The sequence below is a fragment of the Carettochelys insculpta genome, chromosome 3 (assembly GCF_033958435.1).
Source record: "Carettochelys insculpta isolate YL-2023 chromosome 3, ASM3395843v1, whole genome shotgun sequence".
Classification (NCBI taxonomy): Eukaryota; Metazoa; Chordata; order Testudines; family Carettochelyidae; genus Carettochelys; species Carettochelys insculpta.
The window spans coordinates 164061439-164077937 of NC_134139.1; the positions used below are offsets into that span (position 1 = coordinate 164061439).

At 45.9% G+C, this 16499-nt stretch overlaps 1 protein-coding gene across 1 annotated transcript in view; it reads left to right on the forward strand.

Annotated features, from left to right (window-relative positions):
- Positions 1 to 16499, forward strand: part of GCLC (glutamate-cysteine ligase catalytic subunit) — a 60284-nt gene that overhangs the window by 17641 nt on the left and 26144 nt on the right. Inside the window, exons 3-7 of the mRNA XM_074991166.1 lie at positions 269 to 451; positions 5689 to 5802; positions 6480 to 6538; positions 6622 to 6758; positions 9569 to 9643. Of these exons, the coding sequence (XP_074847267.1) occupies positions 269 to 451; positions 5689 to 5802; positions 6480 to 6538; positions 6622 to 6758; positions 9569 to 9643 (568 nt within the window). The remainder of the gene's footprint in view (positions 1 to 268; positions 452 to 5688; positions 5803 to 6479; positions 6539 to 6621; positions 6759 to 9568; positions 9644 to 16499) is intronic.

The window sequence follows — 16499 nt, forward strand, 5'->3', positions numbered from 1 at the left end:
AGTGTCTTCCCTGCTCGTAGTTCTGTGCACAGCATCATGTGAGGTAGAAGAAGCAGTTGCAGGGGAAGTGCTGTTCAGTTGTCTCCCTGAGATGGAGCATGCTTAGTACAGATGAGGTCTTTTGACAGCAAAATTCTCTAAACACTCAACCATTTCTGGTTCCTGAAGTATGTCAGTCTCAAAGGTTATACTCTTCTCTACAGTTCATTCTTAATAATCCATCTCTTTTGCAATTGTATAAAAATATTTAACTGTTCTTTCATTCCAGCCACCCAACACTTTGGCGTCCAGAATATGGAAGCTATATGATTGAAGGGACACCTGGGCAGCCATATGGAGGAACCATGTCTGAATTTAACACTGTACAAGATAACATGAGGAAACGACGGCAAGAGGCTGCTTCTATACTAAAAGAAAATGAGGCTGTTTGTACTGTGACATCATTTCCAAGGTTAGATGCTATATATTTCTGAAATGTACTTATGTGAGATTGCGGGCTGAATAGTCTCTGTGGTGTTGATGAACATGCATCTTGCAAGTGGTTTTCAGTTGAAAAGAAAGGATTAATTTAAACTCACTTCTAGCTTTTGCTTTTGCTGTTCAGGTCAGTTAGTGAATCACGTAATTCATTTTTGATGTCTTGGTTATGTAGAAAAATCTTATTTCCCCAAAAAATTGTATCTTGATGATATTTGTGCTTCATCGTTCATTCATTCTTGAAGGTCACTTTTAAGCATTCCCCAATACTGTGGTTTCTCGCTGAGGGCAGTTTCTGAAATTGATACGACATGCAACACAAACTAGGGTTCAGAGAACAATTTGGCTGTGAGGCAGAATAGGTGATCTAATAAAGGGGTTCCTCCCCCTCCCATCCCAGCTCTTACACAGGCTGTACCTCCAAAAACTAGCATTCTCTCATCCGGCAACATCCCTCATTGACAGAGCAAGCCATTGGTCAAGCTGGAAATAGAACCAGAGGATTCTGCTTCCGACTTTGGTTAGATGCAGTAGGCTTAACTGTTAAAGGAGTGATAGTTTGTCTGATCTTGCATTTTTATCTGAAAAGGCAAGGGGTAATGTCCCAAAATAAATGGGAAGAAATAAATTGCTAAATTGAATAAGTTAACCTTCAGAAATTTTTGAGTGTCTTGGGGCTTGCTGAGTTGCTTGCTTGCATCTGCATTGTTGATTGTCACGGATGAGGTTGACCAGGTATGGTTAACTGGTAGGGGCTGGAGCACCCTCTCCCCCCGATTGCCCATGCAGGAGCAACCCCTCATTCCCACCAACATCACTCCTGGGCCTGCTGCAGGCGGGTTGCTCAGACCTCGCTAGAGGACCTCTGCCTGCAGAGGGCACTCTGGCCTGGCTGTTGCCTGCGTACTCCTTCCCCTCCCACTTAATCAGTTAACTAATTAAATGGTATTTTACATCCCTAGTCTGTGCAGCCAGATTTTCTCCTGTAGTGTTGGGGGGGGTTGCTCTAAAAAGCATAGCCTTGGTGAGGGATTGGCAACTTGGCAGCTCCCTGTCCTGCTGTGCTGAAATAACGGAACTAAATTTAATTGGTTTAATGGCTGGGAGGGCAGCAGGAGGGATCTGGCTGTTAAACCAATTAAATGGAGTTCCATTATTTCAGTGCTGGAAGGACAGGGAGCCACTGTGCTGCGGGTGGAGGAAGTGAGCAGGAGAGTTGCAGGGAGGGGCGGCCAAGTCTGCCCCTGCTGGATCTGTGCAGCCCTGCTGAGAAGGAGGCAGGAGGGCAGAGCAGCAGGTGGGAGGCAGCAGCCATGGAGGAGCTCTTCAGCTGAGGCAGGTTAATCCTGGAGATGGGAGGGAGGGGGCAGATTTGGGGTCTCAGGGCTGAAGCAGGTAAAGCCTGGGGATGGGAAGTAGGTTTGGGGCTGAGAGGAGTTGGGGTGGGGGGGTAGGTTTGGAGATTAGAGGGATTAAGCCTGGGGATGGAGATGGTGGTTTGGGGTGGAGGGGGTTAAGCCTAGGGATGGTGGGGTGGGTTTGCAGGATTGGGGTAAAGCTTGGGGATGTCAGGGTTGGCTGAGGCAGATAAAACCTGAAGATGGGGGTAACTTTCTAATGAGTACAAATCATTGTGTGTGCTGTTCTTAAAATAGGGGTAACAAAGTATGGTTTGATGTTATTTGTTAAGGAGTGTTGCATATTGATATACATTGCGGCTCTTGAAGTATTGATTTTGTAACTGAATTTGAAAAAGATGGTTCTCCTCGCTATTTTGGTTGCAGACCCTTGGCCTTGGCCATACTTGTGCAGTTCGTTAGGGACCAGCCTTGGGACAGGTTCTGTTCAATATCTTCATCAGCAGCTTAAATAAAGGTATAGAGCATAAGATTATAAAGTCTGTGGAGGATACCGTGCTGGGGGAGGTTGCAACTGCTTTGGAGGACAGAGTTGTAATTCACAATGATCTGGACAAACTGAAGAAATGGCCTGAGGTAAATAGGATGTATGTCACTGAGGAGGGAATGCTTTGTTTCACACATACAAAATGGGAAGTGATTGTCTAGGAAGGAGTACTAGAAAAAGGGACCCCGGGGTCGTAGCAGACCAGGAGCTAAATGAGTCAACAGTGTGACTTTGTTGATGTAATGTGCCTTTTTGCTTTCTGAGATGCATTAATAGGAGTGTCATGAGCAAGACACACACAGTAATTCTTCCACTCTGCACTCATTGGGCCTCAACTGGAGTATTGTGTCCAATTCTGGGCACCATGTTTCAAGGAAGATGTGGAGATATTGGAAGGGGTCTAGAGAAGAGCTACAAAAATTATTTAAAAGTCTAGAAAACAAGACCTATAAGGGACGGCTGAACGAATTGGCTTTTGTTCATTTCAGAAAAAAGAAAGCTGAGAGGGGACACAGCAGCTTTCAAGTGCCTAAAAGGCTGGTAAAGGGAGGAGGAAGGAGAAATTATTCTCCTTGAGCTATGATAAAATGAGAACCAGTGGGCGTAAATTGCAGCAATGGAGTTTTATGTTGGATGTTAGGGAAAACTTAACTATCAGGGTGGTTAAGCACTGGAATAAACCAACTAGGGAGGATGTGGAATCTCCATCATTGATTATATTTAAAAGCAGATTCAAGATCTGTCAGGGTGACCTAGATTAGCAATGGGCAACCAAGATTTAGTGGGTGGGCCACATGAATGGGCTGCAGAGGCAGCCTGTGGCCCACTAGGGTTTCACCTGTGGCCGGCACAATCCCTTGCACCCTGGGACCCTGGAATCCTACACTTCCTATTCCTCCCCTTCCCAGCACTTTCAGGAAACCAATGAAAATGCTGATGTGCAGGTTGTCCATCCCTTCTTCTCCCCTACCCCCACTCACCCTTCCCTCATGGAGCTTGAATGCTATGAATCAGCTGATTCGGTGCTCCAGAATTGCTGGGAGGGAGGGGAAGGACTAGAAATTTGCAGAGCTCTGTTGTGGATCGGGGTGGTGGACGGGTGCTCACGCCAAAGGTGGAATCCCAGTGGGCCATATGCAGGTCACAGGTTGCTCACTGCTGATCTAGATGGTGCTTGGTCCTGCTATGAGTGCTGGAGGGTGGGGAGGGGCTGGACTCAGTGATCTCTCAAGGTCCTTTCCAGTTGTACAGATTGAACCTCTGTGGTCCAGCAACAGAAGTTGCTGGGAATAGAGCTGGTCCAGTGTAGCACAGAACCTTGTGGCAGGGAGCACAGAGGGCTGCCCTTCCCTGGTCCAGCAAACCCCTTGTTTGGGGCCAGTCAGGTCCCAAGGGTACCAGACCAGGGAGGTCCAGTCTGTAGTATTCTGTGATTCCGTACAGAGCATGTGATGTGGGCTAAGTCACTCACATACTTACTGTTAACAGCGTCTTATTAAAATCAAGATCTATATCTTTAATAATTTCTGATTACTGTCAAAGAGAATGATCAGAGTATAGAGAGCTGGCCATCTAAAATCATACATTTTATTGGCTTTTAAGCATTTCAATAAGAATGCTAAACATGAAATGTCAATTTAGCTAGATCAGAAAATGAAATTGTACATTTCTTTGATTTGACTCCATGCATTCAGTCAGCAGCAATCTACAAAGGGGAGCTGTTACAGACCCTCCAAAGGGTAAAACGGTGACCCAGATAAGACAATATCTTAGCAGGTACCTGTTTTAAAGGAATTAGGAGGTCAATGTGTGGGCCCTCTGTTGGGGGAAAGAACCTACCTGACTGGAACCACATGGATTAGGGTGTTTTCCTCCTCCTTAAAGCTAGGGCTGAGATCAAAAGACTTTTGTGGCTATGTCTAGACTAGAGGGATTTGTCAACAGAAGATTTTGTCTGGAAAATACTTTGTGGCAAACCATCTGTCAACTGATCACATCAAGACTGCTAACCTGTATTGAAAGAGCCATCTGCTCTGTCAACAGAGCAGCTGGACTGCCCGGCCACTCTGTTGGCAAAACAGCCCACTAGAAGCACAGTAGACAGGGTTGCACAGTGTCCCAGAAGCCCTCTTTGTTAGTAAAGGGCCTCTGGAATGTCCAGACAGACATTCTGTCGACAAAGGTGTTCTTCCTTGTGGTAAGCGAGGTACAGCTTTCGACAAAAGTGCTCCATTCAGTTGAATTACTGTCGATGATAGAACACCTTTGAGAATCTGGACACTGCCTGGGTTTTGTCAACAAAATGGTTATTTTGTCGACAAAACCCTCTAGTCTAGACATAGCCTGTGAGCGTAAGGAGTTTTATTCTTGGTAAAATGGGGTGAGCTGGGATAAACAGTTCATCTGGCAACTGATGGGACCCAGAGTTAGCGTACAGCAAGGCTGACACACAGACAGATGTGAGAAGCTGGGTCTACAGCCACCTAGCTATAATTTAGTGTCTAGGAAGGACAGGGGACACCAAAAGTAAATCATGTCTGTCTGGAGTTTTGAGAGGAATGCTAAGTCTCATTAAGACAATACGCAGATAGGTGTTTTTATTTTTTAAAATCTACTTTTCTGAGCTCTGTGTTTTTTGGGCAAATCACACTTTGTTTTAGAGAAACTGCTTGAGTCACTGTATGATATTACTTACCACATCCCATAAAGGAAATCTCTGGCAGCGTACAAAACTGGCTGTACTTGCTAGGAAACCCAGTTTGCAGCCAGAAGGGTGCCGGATCAGGAAGGTCCAACCTGTACTACATAGGCTTCTGAAATTGATTAGTTCTTCAGATTGACTTTGTCCCTTTTAACTATTGTGATCTCTGTTGAAATGGATTATTGTATGGATTTGAATTAACAGGATCATACAAAGGCACATGAGAACATTGTTGCATTTCAGGAAGGCTAATGTGTACTAAGACATACCTGAGGATTAATTTTCTAATGCTTCTTTTAGTTTCATTTAAAATGTGAGTGTTTCCTATCCATTGACACAGTGTTATGAAATTCCACTTGTTGCAATCACAGTTTAAAAGTGTGGTAATTATTGGCAAATGCTCACCTTTTTAATCGTGGCTGTCATAAGCCCCCTTTTAGTGTTGGTGACTATTGGTGATTAGGTCACACTGAAAAGTGCCTTAAAATACCTAAAGTAGGCACAGTTTTTCACCGTTTTTATTGCTTTGTCTATTCACATCCTTGTCTTACCTAACAATAGAGTATTAATGCTGTAAAATTATTTAATTTGTGGTTTATGCACAGATTAGGGTGTCCAGGATTTACACTACCAGAATGTGAGCCAACGCCAGTAGAAGGAGGAGCTTCAAAGTCACTCTTCTTTCCAGATGAAGCCATCAACAAACATCCTAGATTTAGGTAAGAATGAGTGTGGAGGAGGGAGGGTAATGCCTCTTGTACATAACTTTAAAACACTATGATAAAAAAATTTTGTAAGTGGAATGCAAAGCTATGGAGAATAATTGCTGTACGAGTCCCAGGGACATAGGCAAATATGTAACGTTGTGTATTTACTATCAAGGTGAACTACAGAGTTATGCTATTTTAACAGCTTTAGCCTGATACTGTCAGAATCCATCATATAGTTAAGATTGAGTACATTACCTAAAAACTATTTTCCTGAAGTCCTGTCACAAGTCATCTAGCTTCTGCTCAAAATGATGCTCCAATATTTGTTCTGCAAACACCGCAACCATCCTGGAATCAAACTGGAGCCTGGAGCTAGTCCATTTGAGATGGACAGTATTGTGTAATTTTGCAGAAGCTTTTATTACAATGTAAAATTTAACCTTTGCAAAACCATACAATATTGAAAACTAAGTGTGCCCAATTTCCCTTGTCCCATTCTAGCATAGGTCAGAGGCTTCTTTATTTTGATATAAGTGTAATGCCCTGTAACAAAAAAAAATAGAATTGATTTCAGTGAGGGACCAAATCTGTTACAGTACAAGCAGAAAGGAGTGGGAGGCTAGATGCTAAAACATTTAGACGTTTCTCCGCGAAAAAACATTTCATCTGAACTCTTTAAATTCTAGTACTCTGACAAGAAATATTCGACACCGAAGAGGCGAGAAAGTAGTGATAAACGTACCAAGTGAGTAAACACCAGTGGTTTTCTTCATGTAATTGATCAGGATCTGATACTTTATTTACTGAATATTTGTATTTTCCTTGCAGTATTTAAAGATAAGAATACTCCGTCGCCATTTGTAGAAACGTTTCCTAAGGATGATGGTGAAGCAGCAAAAGCAGCCAAGCCAGACCATATATATATGGATGCCATGGGCTTTGGAATGGGCAACTGCTGCCTTCAGGTAAAATGGAGGTGAATCTCAAAGTGTTATAAAAGAAACACAATTAAATTCTTTGTCTCAAATTGCTCCCTTATTTAGACAGAATATCCTGAAAGTAATCTATGTAACAATTCTTCTTCTGTAAGTGCTTGGTCTTTTCATAAATTCACAAGTTTTATTTAATGTGATGCTTCTTCAGAATCCATTTGAGGCTTGTCCATAGTTCACCATGGTCTCATTTTATATTGTAACTTAATAATTTGCCAGTATTTAACTTCTTTACAAAAGGATATATTTAAATGTACACAGTATGCATGGCATACTTTTGGTCGTCTTTTGTAAAGAGAGCAGAGCTTAGACTCTGGGGTTAGCACGTCTCTAGAATTGTGCTGAACATGCCCCGTTATTTGGCCAAGCACTTCTTCTTGGAGCTACGTGTTAAGGTATGTAAAGCGTGCCAATCCGGAATGAAGTATATTTTTTTGGATTCATGAAAAATGTTAAGCAGAATCTCACTTCAGTCTACATCGAGCCACCCTTTTTGGAAATAAGTAAGAATCGTCACCAGGTCACCCAGCCTGCAGATAGACTTTTGAGAAGGAGGTCAAAGAACTAAGAACAGCATTAGAGAAAGTGTTCTGAAACATTTTAAATTGCTGCACACCTTTAGAAAATGATTGCCATTTAAAAAAAATCATACCTATGTAACATTCTTAAGTTATTTGTAGGCGTTTTCTTTTTTTAAAATCATGCTGTGAACCTCCTAATTAATGCACACAGGTATTTTTTACTATTATTGTTTACTGATAGGCATATAATCATTGCACGGTCAAATCTTCTCTTACCTTTAAATCTCTTTTTGATTTTACATAAAATACAGTAACGTTTTGGCGTTCTACTGTGTTCTAGTACCTTTCAAATTTGGTTATTAGTGTCATTCCATGGTAGCAATTTTGCAAAGCGTATGTCTTTGTTGTTGCCGTTGCTTTCGTGGTAACCAGGAAGAGATCATTATGTTATGCCTCCATGGAATTAAATAGAATCTTCTAAATGCTGTTTGTTTCAGTATTCTGTAGGCTACACTTGTAGTAATAATCTGTTTCAAACACCTTTGTTCCTGATTAGACGAATGAACAAAACATTGACATAGTCACATGATGTTGAGGGGAGAAAGCTGCATTTGTAGCAAATTAAGGAGGATCTATGCACTAATACATCCAGACTTTTTGTAGTCTTAAAGATTTATATGCAGCATTAGTTGTTTAAATCAGTTCATATTTTCTACTATCTTTATGTATGTTTTGTAATTATCAAAAATACAATATTATTATTTGTAGTTGTAGCTAAACATTTAAAATTATATGAAATCCTGCTTATGGAAAGCTATGTAGATACTCATTGTCTTTATAATAGTCTGGGAGTATCATATAGTCAAATCACTTACCATGGGAAGTTAGAGATAAAAAGGTAATGGAGATGATCGTGCATATCCAGTATCATCTCAGACCAATTCCATTGCATGAGAATCTGCCCTTTTAATAGCAGGCGTAAAGGGCCCCATGTAAACAGCATTACTCCCTCCCCCGAATTTTGTGCTCATTGGAAAAGCATCTATCAGCATAGATCTGCAAATGTCCTAATACTGGTCTTCAGATGATAAACTGGCTATATGAGCACGTCCATTTGTCAAAAATGCAGTGGAAGTGCCATTCCGTGCACCTTCAGCATGATTAGATAGTCTTTAGAAGATAAATCAAGTGCCTTCTAGTAAAATAATTTGATCTCTCCACCCAGCCTTTCGGTACATCCTATAATGGTGCTTAGTGATCTGAGTGATAGAAACACATCTCTTTGAGTGTTATACAGCAATTCTGCTCCCCAGCAAGAGGCACAAAAACAGAACCTTACAAAGTCTTGGATTGCATCTGAGTACTAGAACCTGTGTGCATAACAATGCAAGACAGTAGCTTTGTTATGCCAGTTGACTGAAATTCTTTGAGCAATTTGCATGCTGGAGCGTTTTTCTTGTCAGAGGTGCATGTGAGTATAAGACAGTAACTTCATCAGTGTGACGTTGATGGTGATTATGGAGTCCGATTTGTATAGGATAGAGGCAATATCGTGGAATTCCTTCTGGTAATACGTACCAGCCATGAGGGGGACTTCGTTGAAGGTCCTCTGTAGATTTCTAACGAAGACTAAGTTTTATAGTAGCGTATAGTTTGGCTGGAGGCCACAAGAGGATCTTGGATTCAAGGGTTCTTTTATAAACATGTTTACCTGTAATGTCAAATTCTGTACCTTGTAATCTTTGCTGACAGCATTTCTTCAAGTGAGTTGTTTTCTGAATGCTGCTTAAAAGATGTATTATAAGCTCATGTTCATTAGAGATGTTAATTCTCAGTTTTTCTTGATCCTGGTCAGTGCTATTTTCTGTGCCAGTACTTACATACTGGCACCTTGGCAGCTCCACCCATGGCATTGGTTGGGGGTAGGGGGGAAGGGGGGAGAGTCAGCTGACTACTGGCTCCTCCCCCACCCCAAAAAAAGCACTGGCCCTGGCTAGCCTTTTAAGCTACAGCTACAGCCACAGCATCTGAATTCTCTTGTGCTGCAACCTACAATCTGTAATGCACATTGAAACGTTGTAGTTTGACATGGTTGCTACTGAAAACACTGGCAGCAAAAATCAGTTTTCCTCAGTCCATGTATAAATTAAAAGACAAAGTTGAAGTGACTTTCAGAATACTGTTGGTTCCAATGAGTGGTTTGATGCTAGGAAGAGAGAGTTTAGACTTGCTTTTATGTAATAAACCTGCTTCTTCTAACAGGTAACATTCCAGGCTTGCAGCATTTCTGAAGCAAGATGCCTTTATGATCAGCTAGCCACAATCTGTCCCATTGTGGTGAGTCATAGAACTTTTATCACCAAATGTGCTGTTTTTGGTACAAAAATGTAAAGCTTAAAATATCCTATAAAAAGTTTTTAAATCTTGTAGTTAAAAACCTGAGTCAAGTATCAGAGGGGTAGCTGTGTTAGTCTGTATCTGCAAAACCATGGAGATTACAGAGGCAGGTGTCATTATACAGGCTTTTGAAAAGAAAGGAGTCCCAGTCAAGAGTAAGGCCAGAGCTGATGAGGTCAGTCAGGGAGGATGTGGTCGTCTTCCAGTAGCTGATGTGGAGGTGTGAACACCAAGAGAAGAGAACTGCTTTTTAGTTGGCCGATCATACCCAGTCTTTGTTCAATCCTTGATTGATGGTGTCAAATTTGCAAATTAATTGTAACTCTGCAGTTCTCTTTGGAGTCTGTTTTTAAAGTATTTTTGGGGCAGGATGGTGACTTTTAAATCTCTACTGAGTATCCAGGGAGATGGAAGTGTTCTCCTACAGGTTTTTGTATGATACCGTTCCTGAGCCCGTATAATTAAACCTGCCTCTGGACACTCCACTCCAGTGCTCTCTGACAAAGTGGGTCTTTGCCCTCAAAAGTGTGTGCTGCAAAAAAACCTTAGTGTATAAGGTGCCACAGAACTTTGGCTAAGTAAAGTAGTGCATCATGTCAAGTCTTGTTTTTGTACCAGTGTATTTAAAGATCTCATCAGAAAAAATGGAAGGTGCTCCATTAGATGGTTGTTCAGCAACCATAGTATATCTGTGAGCAAATCTATAGCTAATGCATTGTTTGCCGTAGTATATGTGTGCTTTACTGTTCTACTAGCAGGCAGAAATTAACAAAACATTTGGATGCGATAGAAACTTCAATTAAATTATTCTTGGTGGTTCTTCAAGTGGTCCCCGTCGGTGCTCCACAATAGGTGTTGGGCTCGCCCGGCGCCGCAGATCGGAATTCTTCTAGCAGTTTCTGTTGGATCGCGCGTGCACCAACGCACACCCCCGGCCATGTGCGCGATCCGGTCCCCGCCAGTTCCTTCTCAACTGCCATCAGCTGCAGACGGAATCCGTTCTGGCTAAAGCCAGAGACAGATAAGAGAGTTGTTTTTTACGTGTAGTTCGTTTGTTTGTCACTATTGTACAAAAAAAAAAAAAGAAAAAGAAAAAAGAGAAGAGCATATTAGATAGCAGAGAGAAGAGGAACGAAGGAGGTGCAGACAAGGAGGCTGTTAAGCCGTCCGCTGCCCTGAAGGCTGTGAATGTTATTTTGGGTTAGAAAGCACTGATTAGTGGCTAAGTACCCTATTAACAGTAAAGACTCACCGCGATGGCTTCCTTGGGGTTTAAAAAGTGTGAGTCATGGTGCGAGGCTATGCCGGCCTCAGATGGGCATAGTGAATGCATTCGCTGCCTGGGAGAGTCACATGTTACCCAGAAGTATTCCCACTGTGCTAAGCTTACAGCCAGGGCCAGGAAGGACAGAGAAATGAGGCTCAAAATGATCTTGTTTGATAAGGCTCTCCAGCATGAACTGCCGCAGAAGCCTCACACAGAAGGGCCCTCTGGGTCGCATAAAAGGAAGGCAGCCTCTTTGATCCCCCCGTGCAGAAGAGGAGGAAACTCTCCCCGGCTCAATCCTTGCCAGCGGTCCCAGCAAGCAGGACGAGTGGAACGCAGAGCCCCCAGCCGCGAGCTGATGAAAGCAGCAGTGCATGGGGCAGAGGCCAAGCCTCCGATTATACAACAGGTGGCGCGGAAGGCGCTGTGAGCGTCAGCGCGGCAAGCACCGGAATCAGCGGCCGCGGTGCCGATGGCACAGGGGCACCCGGCACGGAGTCTACCAGCGCCAGAGGAAGCTACTCGCGCGGCACTGCTGTTGATGGTGCCGAGCTTGGCGCCGACAACGGGGCCGAGATCCCCGGCACCGGAGGAGGCGGTGCCCACCCCGCAGGGGAGGGGCAAGGCCAGAGCTAAAACCTGGCACCTTAGTCCATCTCCAGGCAGGGCTGCGCTGCCCTTATCACCCAGCCCCCCTCCCAAGATACACACGCCACACCGCCGGGCTGCAACTCCACCAGCTTATTTCGGGCCGCCCTCTCCGTTCCTCCACCAATTTCGCTGTGGCTCAGGCCACCTTCACCATTTTTGGGCATGGATCCCCTTGAGTACTATCACAAACCATCTTCACCACTGTCAATGTCGTTGCGCAGATCCCGCTCTCCCAGACATCATGCGTACACTCACCGATTGTGGTCCAGGTCTCCATCCCTGGGCCCTTGCCCATGTTGCTGTGGTCGTCCTCATCATGTTGAACACAGACACCGCAGGTCTAGATCCAGGAGCAGGTCCTCTCCTACTACTCATCAATACTCCCATGTACACTCTCGCTCTGGGACGGGAATGCAGTTGTCCCAGGGGGAATTAGGTCCAGAATCCCGAGACTTCCCTTCACAGCCCACCAGGGAGCAAGTATACCACCGCACTCGGGAGCCAGAGGATTTGGGGGAGGTTTACCCCAGCGGTTCCTCCTCATCCTCCCCAGATGAGGCCATGGCCCCCCGCGTCTGCCTCCCCTCCGGATGACCTTAAACAATTCCAGGAGCTGTTCAAAAGAGTAGCATTCACGCAGGACATTCAAATAGCAGAGGTGCAGGAGAAGCACCATAAACTCCTGAAAAATTTGAGACCCCCGGCTTCATCTAAAATCGCTATCCCGCTGGATGAAGCCATTATGGAGTCAGCCACTAAGGTATGGCAGACTCCGGCCTCTATTCCGCCTACGAACAAGAGAGCGGATAAGAAGTACTTCGTCCCAGCCAAGGGTATGGAGTTCCTCTTTAGTCACCCACAACCCAATTCTTTGGTGGTCGAATCGTCCCAGCAGAGGTTGAAAATGTCTCAGTACAAATCAGGGGGGTCAGATAAAGATGCTAAGAAACTAGAGCTGTTCAGCAGGAAGGTCTACTTCTCCTCTACCCTATTATTGGGAATGGGAAATTACGCAGCACATCTATCAAACCATAACTTTGACAATTACTGTAGACTCACTCCTCTCATGGGCCGTGTCTACAGGAGCCCCAAACTTCGAAATGGCCACGCAAATGGCGATTTCGAAGTTTACTAATGAAGCGCTGAAATGCATATTCAGCGCTTCATTAGCATGCGGGCGGCCGCGGCGCTTCGAAATGGACGCGGCTTGCCGCCGCGCGTCTCGTCCAGAGGGGGCTCCTTTTCGAAAGGACCCTGCCTACTTCGAAGTCCCCTTATTCCCATGAGCTCATGGGAATAAGGGGACTTCGAAGTAGGCAGGGTCCTTTCGAAAAGGAGCCCCCTCTGGACGAGACGCACGGCGGCAAGCCGCGTCCATTTCGAAGCGCCGCGGCCGCCCGGATGCTAATGAAGCGCTGAATATGCATTTCAGCGCTTCTTTAGTAAACTTCGAAATGGCCATTTGCGTGGCCATTTCGAAGTTTGGGGCTCGTGTAGACGTAGCCATGGATTCACTCCCGGAGGACAAGAAGCCAGTGTTTAAAGGCGATTGTCCAAGAAGGGTACGCGGCATCGTGGATGGGAGTCCAGATTGCCCTGGACATGGCAGACACAGCGGCACATTCAGCAGCAGCAGCAGTGGTAATGCATAGGGAATCCTGGCTCCAGACCTCCGGTATCCCCAGAGACCTACAGGCGAAGATCATGGATCTTCACTTTGACAAGCAAAAGCTGTTTGCGGACTCAACCAACTCGGTCCTCCACTCCAGCAAAGACTTGAGGGCCACACTTAAGACCTTGCGTATTTATACTCCCCCATACAAGAAAAAGAAGTTCTACCCTCAGCAAAGACGCTATGCTTACCAACCACACCACACTCAATATCAGCGAGGCTATGACGAAGGGCGCCATCATCAACAACAGCAGCAGTACAGGGCCCCCAGACGACGTTCTCAACAAAGCCGCACACCCTCGGGACAAGCCCAGAGACAGCAAGTTTGATGGTTATGTCGAGGGCTGCACTATCAACACCATCGCTCAATGCCATTCTCATCTCATGTTGCATCATCACCTCAAAGCGTTCCACTCCCAATGGCAAAAGATCACCACAGACAAATGGGTGCTAGAAATTATAGCCACAGGTTACATGATCCCCTTCCAGTCACTTCCACCAACGAAATCTCCCACTTGGCCTCATCTCAGGAATGCTGCCCACGAGGCGAGGCTGAAGCAGGAGGTAGATCACCTCATGTTCATAAGGGCGGTGGAAAGAGCACCAGAACAATTCCAAGGGAAAGGTTTTTACTCACACTACTTCCTAACAGAGAAGAAAACAGGAGGCTGGAGGCCGATTTTGGATCTACGGGGCCTCAACCGTTACTTGCGCAAGCAGCGCTTTCGAATGATTACAGTTGCCTCCATACTTACAGCACTGGACGATGGAGACTGCTTTGCAGCCCTCGACTTAGAAGACGCTTATTTTCATATAACAGTCCACCCGGCACACAGACACTTCCTCCGCTTCACGGTCGGCGGGGAACATTTCCAGTACAGGTTTCTTCCGTTCGGCCTATCCTCGGCACCCAGAGTCTTTACCAAAACCCTGGCAGTGGTATCAGCCTACCTGCACAGACAGGGGGTGTTTATTTTTCCATATCTGGACAACTGCCTACTGAAAGGGGCCTCAAAGGCAGAGGTCCTACACATGATACGCATCACCGCGAACACGTTTACTTTGCTGGGCCTAGTTATCAACCTCGCAAAGTCAAAGACCGAACCCACGCAAGATATAGAGTTCATAGGGGCATGCATAAACTGTATCGCAGCAAGAGTATACCTGCCTGACGCCCGCTTCCGCGCCATCAACTCGCTGGTGCAAGTCATGACGTACAGCCTCGCGGTGCCGGTCCTAATGTGCCTGCAACTGTTGGGGCGCATGGCGGCAGCGACGTTTGTGGTACAGAATTCCAGGTTACACATGCAAAGCCTGCAGCATTGGCTGGCGAGTGTTTACAAACCGGCGTCGCCCACGATGGAAGTGCACACATCCCTAGCGTGGTGGGGAAATCCCAAGAATTTGCTATTGGGGGTGCCCTTCCACCAACCACAAATTTCTATTTTTCTTACTACTGACGCCTCCCACATAGGATGGGGAGTGCACATTGGCAGCAAGGTGACGCAAGGGCTATGGTCCCCTGCGGAACAGACACTGCACATAAACATACTGGAGCTCAGGGCGGTGTTCAATGCGTGCAGACATTTTCGGAAATCCTACATGACAAAGTAGTCGGGATCAATACCGACAATACCTCCGCTATGTTCTACATCAATCGACAAGGAGGGGCACAATCCCGTGCGCTATGCGCGGAAGCAGTCTGATTGTGGAACTGGTGTATTGCCAACAACATAACGTTGAAAGCCTTGTATTTGCTGGGTGCCCACAATGTGAAGGCAGATCAGCTGATTAGGCGCTTCGCACTCACGCACGAATGGCAGATCCGCTCCGACCTGCTACAGGGCATATTTTGTACATGGGGGTTTCCCCAAGTCGATTTGTTTGCCACCCAGTACAACAAGAAGTGTCCCCAGTACTGCTCCAGAGCAGGAATAGGGCAGGGGTCCCTGGGGGACGCATTCATGATTTCATGGAAGGGCCCTCTACTCTACGTGTTTCCCCCCACAACGTTTATCCACAAGGTTCTGCAGAAAGCCAGAAGGGAGAGAACTCGCGTGATACTTATAGTTCCAACTTGGGACCGACAACAATGGTTTGCCTTGCTTCTGCGCATGTCGGATTGTCCACCACTCCCCCACTGGTGGCGCCGGACTTACTCATGCAGGCTCAGGGGTCCATAGTGCACCCGCACCCTCAGGGACTACGCCTGCAAGCATGGTTAATCCATGGCTCAGCGCCTTAGAGAGCACGTGTATGGAGGGAGTACGACAAGTCTTGGAATGTAGCTGAAGGGCCTCCACCAGGAGGACTTACGAACAGAAATGGACAGCCTGGCGTTCCGCCAAACAGTTAGCTCCCCTCGACGTTCCCATAACCGTAATACTAGACCTCGTATTGGACCTCAAACGAGATGGGCTTTCTCTATCCTCGATAAAGTTCCACCTCGCTGCTATATCAGCTTTTCGGCATATAGAGGAAGGGCCCACCGTATTTGCCCACCCTATCGTCACAAGGTTCTTGAAGGGGCTGATAAACCTGTACTCCCCTCGAAAACCGCTACCGCCGTCATGGAGTTTGGACTTGGTGCTCAGCACGCTATCAGGACCACCCTTTGAACCCTTAGCCACTGTACCCCTCTGACTCCTTACTATGAAAACAACCTTCCTTCTTGCAATTACGTCAGCCCGCAGGGTGAGCGAGCTCGCAGCACTGATGGCAACGCCGCCTTGCACAGTATTCTCAAGGGAGGCTGTAACCTTACGGTTACACCCAGCCTTCGTTCCAAAAGTTTCCTTGGAGTTCCATCTTAACGAACCAATAGTTTTACCCTCGTTTTACCCGAAGCCTCACAGTTCCAGCAAGGAGGCGCGCCTACATCTCCTAGACGTGAGAATGGTGTTGGCCTTCTACATAGACAGAACTAAGTCCTTCCGCAAAACGGACAGGCTTCTGGTGTGTCTCACTCCCAGGTCAAAAGGGGAAGGCCTCTCTTCCCAGAGAATTTCAAAGCACATTGTATCCTGTATAAAAATGTGCTACGAGCTTCAAAAGACCCCTTTGCTGGCTCCGCCTAGGGCTCACTCCACCAGGGCGGTGGCGGCATCAACAGCCTTCTTCAAGGGCATCGCGTTAAAAGACCTCTGTAGAGCGGCAACCTGGTCATCCTACGACACCTTCACCAAGCATTACGCCCTGCATCGGGT